General features: G+C 35.0%; 1 protein-coding gene across 1 annotated transcript in view; it reads left to right on the top strand.

The window, feature by feature from the left end:
• The window catches only part of LOC150097490 (cell adhesion molecule Dscam1-like), a 231,674-nt gene extending 214,470 nt beyond the window's left edge, over positions 1–17,204 (top strand). Inside the window, exons 19-23 of the mRNA XM_090407226.1 lie at positions 3,308–3,493; positions 11,532–11,825; positions 12,198–12,374; positions 16,736–17,062; positions 17,159–17,204. Of these exons, the coding sequence (XP_090263352.1) occupies positions 3,308–3,493; positions 11,532–11,825; positions 12,198–12,374; positions 16,736–17,025 (947 nt within the window). The 3' untranslated portion in view covers positions 17,026–17,062; positions 17,159–17,204. The remainder of the gene's footprint in view (positions 1–3,307; positions 3,494–11,531; positions 11,826–12,197; positions 12,375–16,735; positions 17,063–17,158) is intronic.
• The last annotated feature ends 2,765 nt before the right edge of the window (positions 17,205–19,969 follow it).

The following is a 19,969-nucleotide window of genomic DNA, read 5'->3' as shown; positions in this document are numbered from 1 at the left end:
TAAACAATTGAAAGCTAAACTATCGTTATATATTTGATAACTAAATAATTTTACATTATTAAAAGCGTATGAATTATATTTTGAGAGATAAACATTTATTTTTACTAGATAAAATAATTGTCACATTGTTGAAAATACAATTACTTTTTAAGAGTTCTTGTTTTCAACAATGTAACAATTATTTTTTTTTTCATTTTTGTATTTTAATAGATAAATAATTGTTATATTTTTGAAAATATAACTTATATTTTTGATGCATGAAGAATTGTTTTTACAATTGTTTATATATGTAACAATGTAACAGTTATTTATTTATTTTTGATATTTTAATAGATAAATAACTGTTACATTGTTTAAAATACTACTGTTATATTCTTGATATATAAATAATTGATACGTTCCTTGACAATACAACTGTTATATTTTTGAGACATACATAATTGATACATTCGTTGAAAATACAGCTGTTATATTTTTGAGACATTCTTTGAAAATACAACTGTTATATTTTTGAGACATTCTTTGAAAATACAACTGTTATATTTTTGATACATTCTTTGAGAATACAACTGTTATATTTTTGATACGTTCTTTGAAAATACAATTGTTATATTTATACATTCTTTGAAAATACAACTGCTATATTTTTGATACATTCTTTGAAAATACAACTGTTATATTTTTGAGACATAAATGATTGATACTTTCTTTGAAAATACAACTGTTATATTTTGATGCATAAATAATTAATACATTCTTTGAAAATACTATTACTTTTTTGAAAGATAAATAATTGACATAGTTTTATATACATAATTGTTACATTTTTGAAAATATATTTTTTCATTATCGCAAATTCAACTGATACATTCTTTAAAAAATAAACAATTGATGTCTATGTGAAAAGCTTGACATTATTAAAAAAAACTTTATTTAATATTTATTATAGTTGTATTTTAAACGTTTCTGTTTTTACAAAACTAATACATTGCAATATTATTAGCAATGTGCCAGTTCTCAATAACATAGGATGCGATTATTGAAGATTAGGAACCGTTATATTATTAGCTGATCTTGAAAGCTTGCCCAGTAACAGAGAATAAATTCCTGGATTTCTTTTGTTTTATGCTGCATCAGTTCGACTGTGCATCCGAACTCTGAAATGCCACAAGGAAAGCAGTGCCCATGTTGTCAACCAAGAATGACAGCACACAGCGCTTATTGTCATAAAAGCGGTTCGAAACCTTTAATGACAGTAATTACTTATCAATTACGTTCTATCACTCCAGGATTAATCAGAAGGACATTTATTTCTTCTAGAAATAACTTCCATGGAAGCCTATCATTACGGAATCATGCGACCTTATCACTAATTGATTCCCCGATACCGATCAATGTTTGTGGGAGATATCAAAGTAAAAGCATACACAGCCTCGTAATTAGACCCATTTTTGTGGCTTTTCATTCTCGTTAGGGTTTAATGGAAGATAAATTAAGTGCATTCCATTAAGTAATGGCAATTAAGTGAACTCGTTCTTTACCAATAATCCCAAAGTATATGAAAAATAACCAAAATAGTTTTCTGGTTGAAATAAACCAACTTTCTAATTAAATTTTCTTCGGACTTGGAAAGAAGAAATAAATTTTCTTCCACTGTTTGCGATATGTAATCAGCTACATTAGCATACTAATGCGTTTTCATTAATTAAACCGAAGTAAATCAATTACGAAATATCTCAAACGTTTGTATATTTGCCCTGTTTTCAAAGTAAATATGCCTGTAAAATTATGTTATGCATTATTTCTATTCAGTAATGCATTCCTCGTCACTACAACAATACACTAAGAACCAAATACCTAATGTTAAATGTTTCAACAATCACTAGTGTGGATATTTCAACAATTGTTTTAATAATGAAACATTCTATTATTCTATTCTGATTTAATGTGTGTGTGTGGGTTTAGAATTTGTTTATAATATCTCAGTCTATATTTTCTGTACACATTTAACTTGATGGAATCTTCCTGCCTCACAGAATATGTGGGAACTTTGATTATTATCAGAGCCTTAAATGATCTAAATTAGAGCGTATAATTAAAAATTATAAATTGTATGATGCACATTACATAGAAATTAATTATCACTCATCAGAAATGCTTGAAATAAACAAGGTAAAAGACAGTTTTCCGATAGATTCAAGGAAATAACATCACTGTTTAAATAAACCATATGAGCAACTAAGACTGCAACGGAGCATCACGCTGTGATGGGGCTTAGACAGCATCGATCGAACCAACAGATTATCGATTTTAACCTCGAGTATACATAATAACGTATTCGGAAAATAAAATTATTGATAGCATGTGTGCATATGGATGTCCAAACTCTTCATTGTGTGTCTACCTTTTTTTTTTTTTTTTAATTGTAGTAGCTAATAATTCGTCCTCATATTTAAACGTTCGGGTATCATCGGATGGTGTCACACATACCGTAACAAGTTCTCGGTTGCAAAATTTTGTGTACATGTTACCGTGATGATATCAATGACGTCATTGTCTCTATGACGTTATTTCATGATAAAAAGCGATCAACAAAATTTTAGATCACATTGAAATGCTTTCTATTTATATTGGTTTTTATATTAGTGTTATCTTTCCAGATGGTACGTTCAAAACTATAAGAACATTTAAACCTAACCGTTGCTCTCATTTTTTCAAACCATAAGGATTATTCCGTAGACTGAGTTACTTAAATTTAAATAAATCATATTTAACCGAACTTCGATCTTGAATTTAGTGGATCCTAAATATCTGAGAAATGAAATTAAGTCCGCAGCTACATCGATTTAAAAGATTCAATATCTTCGTAAAGCCACATCGCGAATTTTTCGAGTGGGTCAATGAAATCGTTTTAGGAAGAGAATAATAAAAAAATGCTTCCCAGAAAACTGAAAGGTAATATAATAACACCACACGGGAGACCTTTATCTGATTACTACGAAAAGGAATTCTAATCTAGTCGCGGTACTTGAGATCGAAACTCGTTTCTATTACTAGTGGTACAAGTGGCACTAAAAGCAGAAAGTGATGCGATCCCTTATCCTTTCAGTCCGTCTCAAGTAGCACTAGCACCGAGAAACGAGACATGCAATAAATAATACACTTATCTTGTTTCTTGTATGGCAAAAATTTTTTTTCCCTTCTGTGCAGGAGGAAAACCACCAATAAAATATTCTCGTACGAACGTATATAAAAGTGGTGCCACTTTCTGCCTTCGCTCTTACGAATGTTTATTTCTTTCCGTTAGGTTATATTCTGTTCCAGAAGTCGGAATCTCAGGAATGGGAGGAAGTTCAGCTTTCGGAAGATCGTAACAGTTATACCTTCCGTGGTCTGCAATGCGGAATGCGATATCAGTTCTATCTTGTCTCTTATAACAACGCTGGGAGAGGTCCACCAAGTGCTGTAATTTCAGCGCGAACTGAAGGAACAGGTACGATAATTGGTGTACTTTATCATTGGGGTTGCACTATTTATCTAATGGCTACTACTGCTATAAAGCTATGATGTCTATTTATTTAGTGGCGGAGTCGACACGAAGGTAGAAGTTGAAACATTCATCCAACTTCGGTTTCCAACAAGTTTGGTTTGTTGTAATGTCATAATTTAATTTTCTTTTCTAATTAAAATAGCAAAAATAAGATCAGAACTTTTATTAGTATACAAAAATAAGTTTATACCACGGATACAATTAAAAGATAATTTCCACTCTCCTTTTATAATACAAATATTATTTTTATTTTCATCTTGTTCTTACGTGTTACGTTTAATTGCCTGCCTGTCACGGGAAGGTAATTTATAAACCTGATTTATGCTGTAATAGGGAGGCTTATCCTATCTGTACTTGTATGGATGGGCTCCTACCTGGGAAGGAAAAACACTTTCGCCTCCGTTTATGGAGTTAACTAATTAACCTTCGGTTGAAATATTCTTGGAAAGAATTCCACACGGGATGTTTCCAGCCGAATGAATTGCCGTTATCGGCTGAACTAAGTTAGCATGCTAATTTCTCTTCTTCTTAGTATTATTTCAAATCCACGCCTATAACACATAAACACTTGGACATTTATATAGATATCATATTAAATACACTAAACACACGAATGCCATCTTAACGAATTTCGCATAATTACCTCCAACCAGTTCTAAAAGATATGATACCATCACTAGATTATCTACCATATCACTTGCGAAAGGATACCTCGATGCAGCACGGCAGTCCATTAACGTTCAAACAGTCACTTGTTGAATATAGAACTATTAAAAAAATCATGGTCTCGCACTTAACGGTATTTGCTACGTGACAGTTCATATGAACGGATAGTTCCAACCTAAACACAGTTCCAATTTGAAGATTCTTCCTAAAGAATTTTGCATTTTAATTTATTTATAACAGCAAGCCTCCTTCGTTGACTTTACGAATATAATGATGCCTTTGTAGTTGTCCACTGACAAAGATGTTGAAAGTTTATTTTTCACTTGGTTAGACTATAATAAATTTAGTTTAATCGTTTATCCAAGTGTGAGCAAGCAAAGTTTGTGCCTGAAAGTATCTTCAGGACTGGGATAAGATCGTACAACACCAGGGAAACTCGTTGCAAAGGTGGAGCAAGAAAACATCACTCCTATCTTAGTATCTCCCATAATGCAAAACAGGTCTCCTTGCGGATCTGTATAATGTTAAGGGAAAGGCCACTACCCAGACTAGTTTCGACCTTATGAATAAGTAAAGCAGTCTCAAAAATTCGGATGATCCCTAGGCCACTCTCAATTGTGGGCAAAAGACCGTTCATCTCAGCGTTGGCTCCACTCAGTGATGGCCTTCCACCCACCACCACCACCACCATCACCGAGCAGAACCGCTCATATTCTGAAGAAAAGCATTCACCGACAAAGCCCCTGATCGGGCCATGCTGGAAAACACTTTTTCTGGAGACTCAAATTGCTCCCTTAAAGCAAAAACCTTAAGAGAGCAATCTCACCGGTTTCGACTTTTATTGAGGTCTCTTCAGTGGGAGCCAGGCCCCAGTGGAGATACCAGGAAGAAACATTAGGAAGGTCATCTCTACCTATAGGAGTTGCCAAAAGGTGTGCCATCTTTTTATTAAATTACTCTGGATTTAGAGAAAGATGTTGAAATTTCATTTTTCACTTGGTTATACTATAATAAGTTTAGTTTAATCCTTTATCCAAGTGTGAGCAAACAAAGTTTGCGCCTGAAAGTATCTTCAGGACTGGGGTAAGGTGGTACAACACCGGGTTACTCGTTGCAAATATGGAGCAAGCTAACATCACTCCTATCTCAGTATCTCCCATAATGCAAAAAAAACATTTCCTTGCAGATATGTATAATGTTATGCATTAAGGGAAGGGCCACTACCCAGATTAGTTTCGACCTTTATTGAGGTCTCTTCAGTGGGAGCCAGGCCCAAGTGGATATACCAGGCAGAATCATTAGCAAGGTCATCTCTACCTATAGGAGTTGCCAAACGGTGTGAGATATGTTTTGCATTATGGGAGATACTGAGATAGGAGTGATGTTAGCTTGCTCCATATTTGCAACGAGTTTCCCGGTGTTGTACCACCTTACCCCAGTCCTGAAGACACTTTCAGGCGCAAACTTTGTTTGCTCACATTTGGATAAAGGATTAAACTAAATTTATTATACTCTAACCAAGTGAAAAATAAACTTTCAACATCTTTCTCTAAATCCAGATTAAATTATTAAAAAAGGGTGGCACACCAATTGGCAATTCCTATAGGTAGAGATGACCTGCTAATGCTTCTGCCTGATATCTCCACTTGGGCCTGGCTCCCACTGAAGAGACCTCAATAAAGATCGAAACTAGTCCGGGTAGTGGCCCTTCCCTTAATAATGCATAACATTAGACATATCTGCAAGGAGATGTGTTTTGCATTATGGGAGATACTGAGATAGGAGTGATGTTAGCTTGCTCCACCTTTGCAACGGGTTGCCCGGTGTTGTACCACCTTACCCCAGTCCTGAAGATTCTTTCACGCGCAAACTTTGTTTGCTCACACTTGGATAAATGATTAAACTAAATTTATTATTGCCTACTGACAAAGTTCAGATTGGAATTATGTGTTGTCCAGCTTAGTGTAACTGTTTGAATATCAATCCTTCAGCCGTCCTATCCAAATACCACCCTCATCTCATTTTAAATTACATTATTTGTAGTCTACTTCCCATTGATCGCAAGCTTTATTCTACCTAATTCAAACGCAAGTAGTGTTTGGAGATAATCGTTCACTTGCACTCATACTTTAATTGTAATTTGTTCCCAAAATATTCTAATTTTATTATATGGAATTTTGTTATTCCTTAAATAAATGTTGCTAACACACAATGATGTTTCTCGAATACTGCGAATTCCGTAAAAGGCTTACAAAAACCGAATGATAAATTCGGTTATTCTAGGTGTTTCATTAGACTCAAACCTGTCATGGTTTGATGGAACCAGAGACATTACCTACAGGTAATGAACAACATTATATTTCTAATTCTAGTTAATGAAGAAGGTTTGCGGTTATAAATAAATGAATATTTTAAATTAAAATAAATGAAGATAGTTTATTATTAGAAATAAATTAAGTTAATATTTTAAACATTAAAATCAACAGTTTAATGTACATAAAAGTTTATCAACATATTTTAATGTACATAACAACGGTTCAATATACATAGCATATTTATTCAACTCACTTTTCATCGACGTGTTAAGAAAATGGCTGAGCACTGTTGGTTGACTTGAATTTTTCCGTATTCTTATTTATATAAGAATACGGTCTTTCTTTTTTCTATCAATTCATGTTTTCCAAGTAAGTATCGCGAATTCGTGTTCAGTCAAAAAATCGAATAAATGTTTCTTGCACTAAAGATAGGATTGTAACCCAAATCTTTCGAACAAAATACATCGTTACTCTTGACATCGGTATATTTATGATTGTGTTTAAGACTGGTTTATGTTTTGAATGCATAAATGAAGTACATTTTAATTTTATTGAGAGATACGTAATCTTAAATTGTCCAGTAGGAGTCCATAGAGAAAATGATGTTAAAATCTCTGAAAGCCATTTTGAATGAACTAGGATCACAAGCATTACAGTATTTGAGAGATAAGTGAGTTCTAGAGAATTTTTTCAGCTTTGACTAATAAATACATTACTAGCTATTTATAGGCTTGCATTATAATCACATTACTAGATATTTACAGGTTTACATTACTAACTATTTACAACAAACAACATTCCTTTGATAAACGATGTCCTAATATTGTGTAGCACTGTGACATACCTAATATTATTGAACATTCTGTGACTGACAACATAAAACCAAGAAACTCAACAATAAGAACACTAAAGTAAGATGCTTCTCTAAGACGCATCAATAATTCCTTGCTGCTTCAGGGATCGAATTCCAGACAGCTCAACCAAGTTTTGTTTTCTCTTAAAATGTCTACCAACCCATCTCAGTCGAATTTTCGAACCTAAATTCAATTCATTTTCTTCTTCAATTTTCAAAAATATGGCATCCCTTGAAAGTTTATTTTTCACTTGGTTAGAGTATAATAAAATTATACTCTAATTTTATTAGAGTATAATAAAATTAGTTTAATCCTTTATCCAAGTGAGGATAAAGGATTAAACTAATTGGGTAAACTAATTGGATAAAGGATTACACACTTGGATAAAGGATTAAACTAATTTTATTATACTCTAACCAAGTGAAAAATAAACTTTCAACATCTTTCTCTAAATCCAGAGTAATTTATTAAAAAAGGGTGGCACACCATTTGGCAACTCCTATAGGTAGAGATGGCCTGCTAATGCTTCTGCCTGGTATCTCCACTTGGGCCTGGCTCCCACTGAAGAGACCTCAATAAAGGTCGAAACTAGTCTGGGTAGTGGCCCTTCCCTTAATGCATAACATTAGAAATATCCTCAAGGAGAAGATATGTTTTGCATTATAGGAGATACTGAGATAGGAGTGATGTTAGCTTGCTCCACCTTTGCAACGAGTTGCCCTGGTGTTGTATCACCTTACCCCAGTCCTGAAGATACTTTCAGGTGCAAACTTTGTTTGCTCACACTTAGATAAAGGATTAAACTAATTTTGTTATATGGCATCCCTTGTTGTAGAATAGGATTTAGAAAATAACTTTTCTAAATCTAAAAAAAACGAAAGAAAAAACTTTTCTATTGCGAAAAGCAATGTTTTATATATATTTTTATTAGTTTTTTTTTCCTTTGAAGGGGTAAAAAGATACAGTCCATACCCTCAAGATTACCTGTTATAGTTGGTTTGTCTGTCTTGACTTATTTGAAAGTGATGTATTGCTAATGTTTGTTTCTAAAATCTAGTCTTTTTTTCAGTATGGTAGTTATTTGTTCATTTTTTTATTCCTATATTAAGATCTGCACCATGTACACTTCTACTCGTATTTCAGAGTTGAAATTAACTCTGGTTTTCTTATTATGCGCTGATCATCAAAGGAAATTAAAATTTCTCTGTGCATTGCCACGAACAAAGTTATAGTTATTTATTACAATTATGGCAGGTATTTCGTTTGGTGTTTGGCATAAGAAACTGCGTTTTTGTATTATTATTTATTCATCCAAGAAAAGGTATTATTCTGCGTGTTTTAATGCGGATATTGTGAGTCTCTACGTTGGTAATTCAAACCGGTCATTTTGTAATGATCGTGTTACTTTCATAAATTTTCCGAATGAATAGTCGGCTTGGAGATAGGAACACTAACGATGACATTATGCCATTTAAGGAAATCATGGTCGGTGCTTTAGCCTCACATACAACCTTCTTATTTCTATGGGTTAACACATAAAGGCGCCTACCTGATGTTCATTCACACATAATTCTTTTCTTTGCGGACACGTAGATGTATCTCAAAAGACATCAGCGTATTGTATAAAGCGTCTTGAAGGAATTGCTCTTAGAATGACGCTATCTTATCGTAAAGAATGTGTGCAGTTTTGTAATTCAATATTTCAATAATGCTAAATTATAACGCCGTCTACTAAAGAAAGAACTGTTGTTCTCTTTAATTGCATACATATTTTTTATTAGCCAAGTGTACATAATCGATTGAGTCTGAGACAATATTTAAAATCAATGCATTGTTATATTTCACAAGAACGATTCACTAAATAAATGACTAATTCACTGGATATAACGTATTGTAGTTACTGTATAAAAATGATTATCTAAATTCTTTAAGAATTAAGATAATTACAAAATTTCATAAATGAAAAGGGTGTATTACTCAGGAATATTCGAAAAAATTAATATTATGATTTAAATCGAAGTAATTTCATTTTCATTTATTTTAACGAATGATATACATTATCATTAATGGATATTAAACACAAGATTTGTAGATTGCTATTTATGTAAATATTTTATGATATTTAAAAAATTTAAAAATACGTATATACATTTTTATTAAATTTATGTTTATACTAAGGGGGGGGGGCTCTGATGCCTGCGGCGCCCAACACCCCCGAGTTCCGGACGGCTAGGCCGGTTCTCCTTGAATTCTGATGACTCGAATTTTGATAACTCGAAGGAGGGCCCCCATGGCGCCTACGGCACCCAATCCCTCGAGTTCCGGACTGGTAGGCCTGTTCTCTTTGAACTTTGATGACTCAAATTTTGAAGACCCGACACTCAGGGTAGCCCTGAGTTTCAAAACGTTTCAAATAACTTGACAAAAAAAACGTTTACACAAAAACGTTACAAAAAAAGCTTATCATTTTATATTATAGAGTAGATATAAAAATAGACATAAAAATCTGTATTTGAAAAATTGTTTTTGAATTGATTTCATACGATTAAAATTCCTATTCTTCTTAAATATAAGTAATTAAAAATAGTTTCGAGTAAAAAATTCCCCGTGTGGTGGCCGGGTAAGAATAGTACCGAAAATCTATGCGTGTCGTAAGAGGCGACTAAATGGACGCAGAGTTTCGAGAGTTTTGCTCTCTCAGGTTTCTTCCAGAATTTCGCTCCCAGTGAGGGGGGGGGGGCCTTAGATTTCGGGAGGTTTTGCATGGGAGTGCATATTTTGAGTCTCCGGGGATGGCGTCCTCCGGCACGGCCCGCTGAGGGGTTTTGTCGGTGGATGCTTTTCCCTGGAATATGAGCGGTTGCGGTGGGTGGTGTCCCATCACCGAGTGAAGCCAACGCTGAGTTGGACGGTCTTTTGGCCACTATGAAGTGGTCTACAGATCGTCCTAATTTTTAGAGATTGGCTTTACTTAAGTATCACCGGAAATCTATGCGTGTCGTAAGAGGTAACTAAATGGACGCAGAGCTTTGAGAGTTTCGCTCTCTCAGGTTTCTTCCGGAATTTTGCTCCCGATGATGGGGAGGGGGGCGGGCTTAGATTTCTGGGGTTTTCCCTGAGAGAGCATTTTGAGTCTCTGGGGAGGGTGTTCTCCGGCGTGGCCCGTGATGACTTCGTCGATGGACGCTTTTCCCTGGAATATGAGCGGTTCTGCTCGGTGGTGGGGGAGCCCGTCACTGAGTGGAGCCAACGCTGGGTTAGACGGTCTTTCAACCACTTTTGAGTGGTCTAGAGGTCGTCTTAATTTTTAGAGACGGCTTTACTTAAATATAAGCTCCACTGCACCCCATGCATGTCGTACGAGGCGACTGAAATGGGTACCCAGGGAGGGTAATGGATGGCAATGCTGTAGCCAATGAAGTTCTAACTGAGGCTCGGCTATTGCTGTTACCCTCCTACCATGATCAGAGCTCATAGCTCAATAACACCGTATCCTTACATTGTCCTCTACAGGTAACGGGGAATATGAAAAGCATTCTTGCTTCGCTCATCTAGCAATAAAAAATAATGTCTGATAAGTAGTACGCTATACTATGTCTGATTATAATTAATATCTTCCAATATAGCACACCATATAAATAAATGAAAGTTATATCAGTGTATTTTTTTTAAATTGAGTAGGAACTTTATTTTAGAATATATATAGTAACACAATAAGTAGTCACGTTTTTAAGGAATTGCGCATTGAAGGAAACCTTTCAATGAATAACATTTTAATTTATATTTATTTCAAAAAATATATTTGAAAAAAAAATAGAATAGGAACTTTATTTTCGATTTATTTATTTTCTTAACGCCCATAAGCAGTCTGGATATAAAACAGTGTTACACACTTTCAAGTAAATGTATCCATGATAACAGATAATGTGGTAACCGATGTTTTCAAATGAAATGGAACCAAATTAGAGTTCACCTTAAAGGCATACGTGTCATTACAATTTTAGTAATATTCAAATAATTATACTGTATTAATTTTATTGATTTTTTAAAATAAATTTATATTTTATCTATTTATTTCGCTATCTCGATGCTGCAATGTTTACAGATTCCTGCAATAGCTGTTCAAAAAGGGGTTTTATTTTATAGCTCCAGTAGCTCCAGAGAAGCAAGCTCTTCTTGTAGTAAATACGACTTTCGTCATAGTGCAGCTACAAAGCTGGCACACCGGTGGTTGTCCCATTACTTTCTTCGTTGTGCAATATAAACCACGAGACCAACACGAGTGGATCCTTCTATCGAACAATATTCTACCAGAACAAAGAACAGTTACTATCTCCGAAATGTCGTCCGCTACTTGGTATACTTTGTTGATGACTGCACATAATGATGCAGGGGCTACAGAGGCAGAATACGTGTTTGCAACTCTGACGCTTAGCGGAGGTAAAGTTTAGTTTCTCGATTTAATATCGCTTCCGTTTTAATACGGTTGTTTTTTGTTGTAGAAGAAGCTTGTTTATATGAATTATATTTTTCATTTTAAAATGTGACTGAGATAACTTAAAGATCTAGGTAAAATATTAAAGTATTTTATTTAAATTAAAGAAACGAAAATACACTTATTTTAAATATTCATAAAAAGAGAATTTATGAAAACTCCTATTCATGCATACGAAATTTTAAGAGAAAGTAGTTTTGTATTCTTTACGATATCTAACGTTTTTGGTGACTTTATTACTATTTATAGCACCACAAAGGAAAAATAAATTCACTGCTTGGAATGTAAGTGATTTAAATCCCTTAACTTTATTACAGCTACCGTGCCTCCTCTGTCATCCACTTCGGAGTCAGATAAAGAGTTTTTACAGCAACTGAAGATAATTATTCCTGTCGCGTGCACCACTGTGGTTTTGGTGTTAATTCTCACGGTAGCATGCGTCATCCTAATACGTAAGCGTCACGCCAACTCCACGGCCCAACAGATCCCGCAAGGTAAACCAAGATCTCTCATAATTTTTTTTTTTTTTAAATTTCATTCTAATAAAATAAGAACTTTCTTAACTTCTGTTAAAACCTCCAAAGGAATGCTGTTGTAAAACACTGTTCTGGTGTTTTTGGAATTCCGTTGTTAATTTATTAAATTGGTCTGGAGAGGAGAAAAAAACTTAGAACTTGTTTATCAAATATTTTGAAAGGTTAGGCAGGTCCGGTCTCTCACACTTTTTGAAATCATTGAACGTAATAACACTCATTCTAGAGCACAGTAGCATACATCGATTAAAAAAACGATCTTTCTTATAACTATTCTCCAGATGTCCTTTTGGACTCAACTTCTTATGGATAAATAATGGCCGTTATATCCGTCCCAACATTCATGAAATCAGAGCCTATCTATAATCATGGCTTCTTGAAGACGTTCCACAATCTGAAAGAAGAGATCGATACGTCTCATAGCATGTTCCAAAACATACCACGGATGTTAGATTGAGTTGAGATCCGATGAAATCGCCGGCATTCAAAAATGGTGATGCCCTACATCATGACAGAGCGCACATAGCCGGCTAGGAACTATGTAACTACACCATAAATACATTGTTAACACGTTAAACGGACCATAATTAAAATTAAAACGGGATAGAAATCATGACCGAAACGTCCATTGACTTGTGTTGTTGTGCCATAAGTTTATCTGTTTATACAGGGTGGTTCAAAATTCCGCAACGAACTTTGAGGGGAGGTAGAGAACATCAAAATCAACCATATTTACATAGGAAAGCATGGCCGGAAACGCCACCCGGAAGTGATAGTGGCGCTGTTCGCCAGCGCTCCAGGTGAGCAATTGGGGCGTCCTCATTTGACGTCGTACAAAGAACATGCGTCGTTTTACGAACGCTGAGATGGGAGACATGAACCACGTTTACCATATTATGTATCCAACTACTATTGAACTGTTCAGTTACGCCTAATAAAGTTTTTTACACTACTAACTGCCTTGTGTTATTTCTGTATGTTTGTGTCCCTGTTAGTACCCTCCTCTGGCGTTTCTGGTCATGCTTTCCTATGTGAATATGGTTGATTTGGATGTTCTCTACCTCCCCCCCAAAGTTTGTACGTTGGCATATCCGTTTTCCTACTATATAGTCTTAGTAGGAGAGCGGATACGCCAACCACAACAGCAAGCAAAAACAGACAAAGGGCCGGTTGTGATAACAAATGTAAATTAACTTGAATTATATGCACTTAATTAATCTAAATTATTTTATATATAGATTGTACATAAACGGATGATTCTCATTAGAGACCAGGCAGAAATAAAGGGAGCTCCAATGCCGATGGTTATGTTCTCATAAGTTCTGTGGTAAATTTTAAGACTTTTTAAGTGTCAGTTTAATCTGGATATAACAATAATAGATTAATAACATTTTCTTGACATCCATACTTAATATTGCTAGAATGAAGTTTTTCTGGATCTGTTATTCTAAGATGAATAGAACTGCTTTTTAACAATGGAAAAGCATCATTACAATAAAGCAATGATGCTCCTTACCTTTAAGCTGTCTTATTCAGGAAAACAAAAAAGACGGGAGATGACTCATTGCAAAAATCGGGTGATCTTGATATTCCCAAGTTTTTATTATAACATGCAGGCTTGGTGATTTTTATGAAACTAGCACGGAATTATTTCAGAATTCAGAATCCCATCCGATGAGATGTTATAATAGCAAATGAGGAGTTTAGTTGTTAGAATTCCGGCCAAAGCAAATAATGATATTCATGTGATATGGCTGATATTTGTGGGTGTGCTTCTGGCCGATTTACCCTTATTGTAAGATGTAAAGCCCTTTTTTAAGGAGAAAATACTAGTCCCCGTATGACGCCGGATTCTTATCATTATAGAGGAGATTCGAACCTATTGTTTCCACTCTCTTTTTTTTGGGGGGGGGGGTAATACGCTTAAAATGAAACGATGGTTTTTCTATGATATTCGTGGTTTGTCAGCTGTATGTTAATTTCTATATGAAAATATTACGAATATTTTGGCAGCATTTAGGTTGTAGAGATGTACACACGCACAGTGTGCCCTTTAAGTAATGAGACAACAATTTTTATATCAAAATAAAGAACTATATTTGGAATTGTCGATTACAGATTCAAAATTATCTCCCTCCGGCTCCACACAACGTTTACATCTGTTGCACAGGTGTTCGAAGGCACGGAGGAAGTCTTGAACTAGGAACCTTCAGTGTCTGGGTCACACTGCGATGAATGTCATCAATGTCTCTGAACCGTTCAGTTTTCAAGGCACACTTCATCTTTGGGAAGGGAAAAACAGTCTGCGGGAACTAAATCTGCTCATTAAAGAGAGGGGGGGGGGGATGTTCGGTCGCACAGATCGACTTCGAAGCCAGAAACTGATTCACAGGTAGCTCACAGTGCTCGGGAGCGTTGTCGTGAAATGAAACAGACACCAATTGTTATTGTGGAACAGAACAGAAAAGTTAGTGGTTATTCGCCTGCCATGGGTAACAATTTCCCTAGCTTTCATCACATTTTCATATGTCCGCGCAGAAACTGGTCGTCCACAGCGTGATTCATCTTCCAGAGATTCCCTTCCCCTCTTTAAACGTTGAAGAAACCAGCCTGTGCACGGCTCAGAACAATCATCACCGTAAACTTTGTTTTAGGCTTGGTACACTTCCGTCGTAGCCATTTTTCCTAATTTCCAGTAAAATTTCATCATAGCTCTTTGCTCCATGACGCAACTTCTGACACGCTCCACTCACTCTTACTTCAACGGTTGGCAGGAAACTGCTGCGCCATCCCAATCAAAAGTTTCACCTGCGATTATAACATTCTAGCTATCAAAAATATAAACACGTTTGTTACTTTTATTCAAAGAACTGTCCTGTAAAAAAAAAAAAAATCAATCTCATTACTTAATGGGCACACTCTGTATAATTATTACGAAAGATGGCAGAAACCAAAACGGACGATTCAATTTCTATTGAATGGTGCGTTTGATAGAATTGGTTTAAGATAAAATTGACAGAATTTGCATTTACATAGCTATACAGTTTTTACAGCGGACAAATTTCAGAAATGCATGGAACATTACTTGAATACGAATAATAAATATACAATAATACTTATCAAATATTATGCAATGTCGCTTTTCTATTATTGAGGAACTACATGGCACTTTAAACTAAGATAGGAGAAGGCTTGTTCGTGATATATTTGTGACATAAATTGAAAAACAGTTTATGTCACAAACAGCATATAAGCCGCATTCAATCTAATTTATTCATTCTCTTGAGATTTATGATTTTAGGCTTAAATTGCCTGCACTGGGTTTGCTCGCGCGAATATTTATTCTAGAAATCTATAAAAACTAGTTAAATATTTAATTTCATATGGATCAGTTGATTTAATCGTCATGTTTGATTAACATCAGATTTTTCCAGATGCTGCGATGTTAAAAGTTCAGAAAATTATTACAAGATCACACTTTAAATTTCAGAAACTCCAACCTTTATTTGGTTGTAAATAGACTTGTCTAATGAAACACCAAATCAGATAATTTCTGGTTATAGATTATAAGTTAATTAGATCTAAAGCTCTTAACTTGCAGTGAAAGAAAATACGTATTGGATTTAGCTTTGCATGTTTAGATACCTAAGCAGAAATTACTTTCGGTAGAAAATTGACGGAACATTTAATATAACGAAATGCTTCACTTATTAATTCACGGTTGCAATTTTATAAAGAAATAACAAAATACTTTTGCGTTACGATCAAGCGATATTTATACTGCGAAAAGCAATTTCAAATATTTTCCAACATAAATTTTCGATCGGTCTTTTTCAGATACCGTAGTCTACTAGTGAAACGGATACTATGTGTGGTAATGGCTTTTCTTTTTACTGAACGATTCATACCTAGCGCAATAAACACGTGAAATACCTAATACATTCCCGTTAAAGTCACTAAAATAATTTTGGTCATCTTTTTGAATCCTATAACTAATGTTGACTATCTTATTTCAATTGCTGTATTAGTCATAATTAATGACTAATGTTGACCACTAATTACAGTTGCTGACTAATGTTGGCAAATATTAGTCATAATAACAAACTAATCTTTGCCAACATTACTGGTCATCGCGTCGCATTGCTGCCACAATTTTGGCTAACTTGTTACCCATCTTTTAGGTGTTCTTTCACTCACGGTGTCATTACTTAACTTTTCAAACGAACTTTTTGTTTCTATCATTTAAAGTTGAGATTTTCTAACTCCATTCTACCTCATTTCTTAAACAAATGATTTTGAATGGTGTTATCATTTATTTTCAGAGGAAGTTCGAGAAAGCGAAACAGCAAAGACGGTAGACACAGTCCCTATGAGTGTATGGGAAAAAGGAGGGAGAGGCGACCCCCGACTCAGCCACAGCCGAGAACAGCTCTACTTCCCAGCTCCGTACGCAACGAGTCGAATATCCATGTACTCAGCAGATGGTGATCCTGAAGGAGGAGGGGGTGGTGGTGGAGGAGGAGGAGGAACGCCGCATCATCACTGGAGAACAGAGGAGAGGGAACACACCTATGACGTCCCATTTCTGCCTAGACAGGTGACCAGGCTGTAGAAGTGGGCGGGAAGGAATGCCCACGGATCATTGTTGGGTATTTCTGCTGACTTTGGTCTGACTATTTTTATTCTGACTTTATTTTAGTTTTGGGTGTCGCGCCCATTAAAAGAACAAGTGCCTTATTTTGCAGACTCAATTCCTGGATTCGGGAAGGTACAGCATAGCCACAGATAACCTGGGAAGGCATCTTTACCTAAATCCCGGTCAGCCTTGTAAGAATAAAACCTCTTATTATTTATTTTAATGCGATGTGCGGAGTTTAAATTTGATATTTATATAAAGAAAACTTTAGCGAAAACTACTGAACAAAGAAGGGTAAATCCTATTTGGTACTTGTCCTTTTTTCATCAATTATTGTAAGAGTCATATGTTTTTGGATTCAAATCCATAAAGATGCATAAACGCTCGCTTAAGGTATAGAAGAATACCATATTTTCTTCGAATTCCCCATGCTCATTAATAAGTCAAAAGGGTTACAGAACTGAAAATTTTCATGGTTATTTTACGGTCAGAAAATGTGCACGCTGTTATTTACAATATATGATTTACTGCGTTATTTTGGATGTATATTATGTTTATCGAATGCGATGACAAAGTCATTAAATTCTGCAAGATAATATCTTTATACTCTATCCTCGTTACAATTATCCAACAAAAAAGACGAAGCGAAACTGATAGAAACACTAGGACTAAGAATATGGCTTTCTAGACTTTGAACATATGATCAATATTGAATAAATTGATCAATATTGAATATTGAAAACAAACTTAATGATTCTTAATGATTGTTGTTGTAATAATAACAATTTTATTTTAGAAACGTGCTTCTAAACTCTGTGGATTCACACTTCATTTTTGATGCATAAAATTCAGCATTGCTATCCCAATTTGAGGGTTTAGGGTTTTGTCACTAAAGATCAAAAAATACTAGTGAGAAAATATCTGACCCACCTTGACTCTTTTCATTACATTCTAAAGCAATGTTAATAAAGGAATTCTGAGTTATAAATAATTCTTCTAAATGTCATGACCACATTTCACAGGCGGGTATTCATGAAATGGATGGATATTATATTTATAATAAATCAAAGTGACGTAATTCGCATACGAAATTCCTATAATCGCAAATTTCTAGCTCTTGAATAGAATTCAGCATAACCCTGTGGGAAAGCATAAACAGCAATTATTACCTCGGATGGACGAACAGATGATATTACCTATTATATATATGTAATGTACTACTTTCCCGTTCACAGTGATGGATTACTAAATACGGACTTACAAAATGATTCTGAATTATTCATTCGGATATCGTTGTGATGGAAAATACAGCGCTAAACATTAGTTGTGTATGAGGATTATCTCAGTGGTATTACTATTACCAACAAGTCATTCAGAGAATTTACCGGTAAATGCTCTAAAGCTAATTAATAATAAGCACTATTATTTGTTAGTGTTCGCTTTCTGTGGCAATAAGATCATATTTTAATTATCTGTGATGATTAAAGTATACTTTTATTAATTAATGGTAGAGCAAGCTCCTGCATGGAATAGCTCAACTTGCTTAACTTTAAAAAACTCAATCGTATGGATCACACGCAGCACTTCCAATGCTATACAATGTATCTCATTCGTTTCATTTTGTTTGTTAAATGCTACATTTCTTCTCCTGAGCATTTTCATCTACATAGGGAAAAGATGCAATGAAAATTCCATTCGCGGACTTCTGGCATTTGACAGACAGAGAATGAGACGACAACCAATGTTGCCGTCTCATTCCCTGTACGCAGCATTATTTACAACACGCTTGCCAAACAAAATCGTGAAAATGTAATGCTTCATTATTTATTTTTTATTGGTGGTGTAGGTGAGCAGGTTTTCCCAAGGAAGAACTCAAAACATAAAAATCAATGATCGAACATAATAATACCAGTTAGAATTAGAAACGCCCTATTGTACCTAGAAAGGCGCAGAAATGTAGTAAGTTGCAGCATGAATGAAGAGTGGAGAATTATTTCCGAAAAGCTGGGGATGAAAGGTAATCAGTGCAATATACTCTCTCTCTATATATATAATGTAGAAAGTTTTTTACCTTGGATGTACTATATGTTAAAGATACCAAGAAATTTTATATGCAGGGTTGCCATAAAATAACCTTCCCTCTTTGGAGGCACCTGTAGCTAAAACCAATAAACGGAATGAGACCAAGTTTTATATTGAGACTTTTCAAGGCATAAGGAGATGATTTCCGAAAAAAAGATTTAGTATCAAAAGTCGCCGATAGGGGAAATTTTGGCGCTGGCGGAGCGAAATCAAACGGATAATTACATTAAAGGCAGATAAAATGGAATAATAACATTTCGTCGGTGTAAGCGACAGCCGCGTCACTCATTCCAGCTGGATGTATGGCGCGTTACAATGATAATAATAATAATAATAATAATAATTAAACTAAAACAACAACTTGCGAGAGAAACAGAAATTAATGTAGTGATTGAACTCACAGGAAATAATGTTTTATTCATCAGAATCACGGTCCCCTGGAACGCATACACGATTTTCAATGTGCTGACCTTTCTTGCACTGCTTTCCGTCCTCTGCCAGGTCTAACTCCTAGTGATCCAGTTTCTTCAAACTTCTTAATCATAGCTCTCAGTGCTATAGCTGACATAGGGCCTGTATGCAGGTTATGTAGCCTTCTAAATTTCCGAAGGGCCGCTACGGCATTGCACTGTTTAAGGTAAAACAAATTTACAAGTAAAGCACGCTGAGGCAAGGTAGGATGCATATTCAGCACAATTCTTCAGTCATTCGAATAACTGCCTTAACTTTCCCAATCTCTTTTTAAGCGGAATTGGTGGCGCTGCTGTCGCGTACGCACAGTAAAATTTACATACTCCTTTTAACCTGTTTACTGCAAGTATTTGACTGCTTTCAGCTC

Source organism: Typopeltis vanoorti, chromosome 17 (assembly GCF_054136105.1).
Source record: "Typopeltis vanoorti isolate ZY-2024b chromosome 17, IOZ_Tvanoo_1.0, whole genome shotgun sequence".
Lineage (NCBI taxonomy): Eukaryota > Metazoa > Arthropoda > Arachnida > Uropygi > Thelyphonidae > Typopeltis > Typopeltis vanoorti.
The sequence above is the reverse complement of the archived record's forward strand: the minus strand, read 5'-3'. Positions and strand labels throughout refer to the sequence as shown.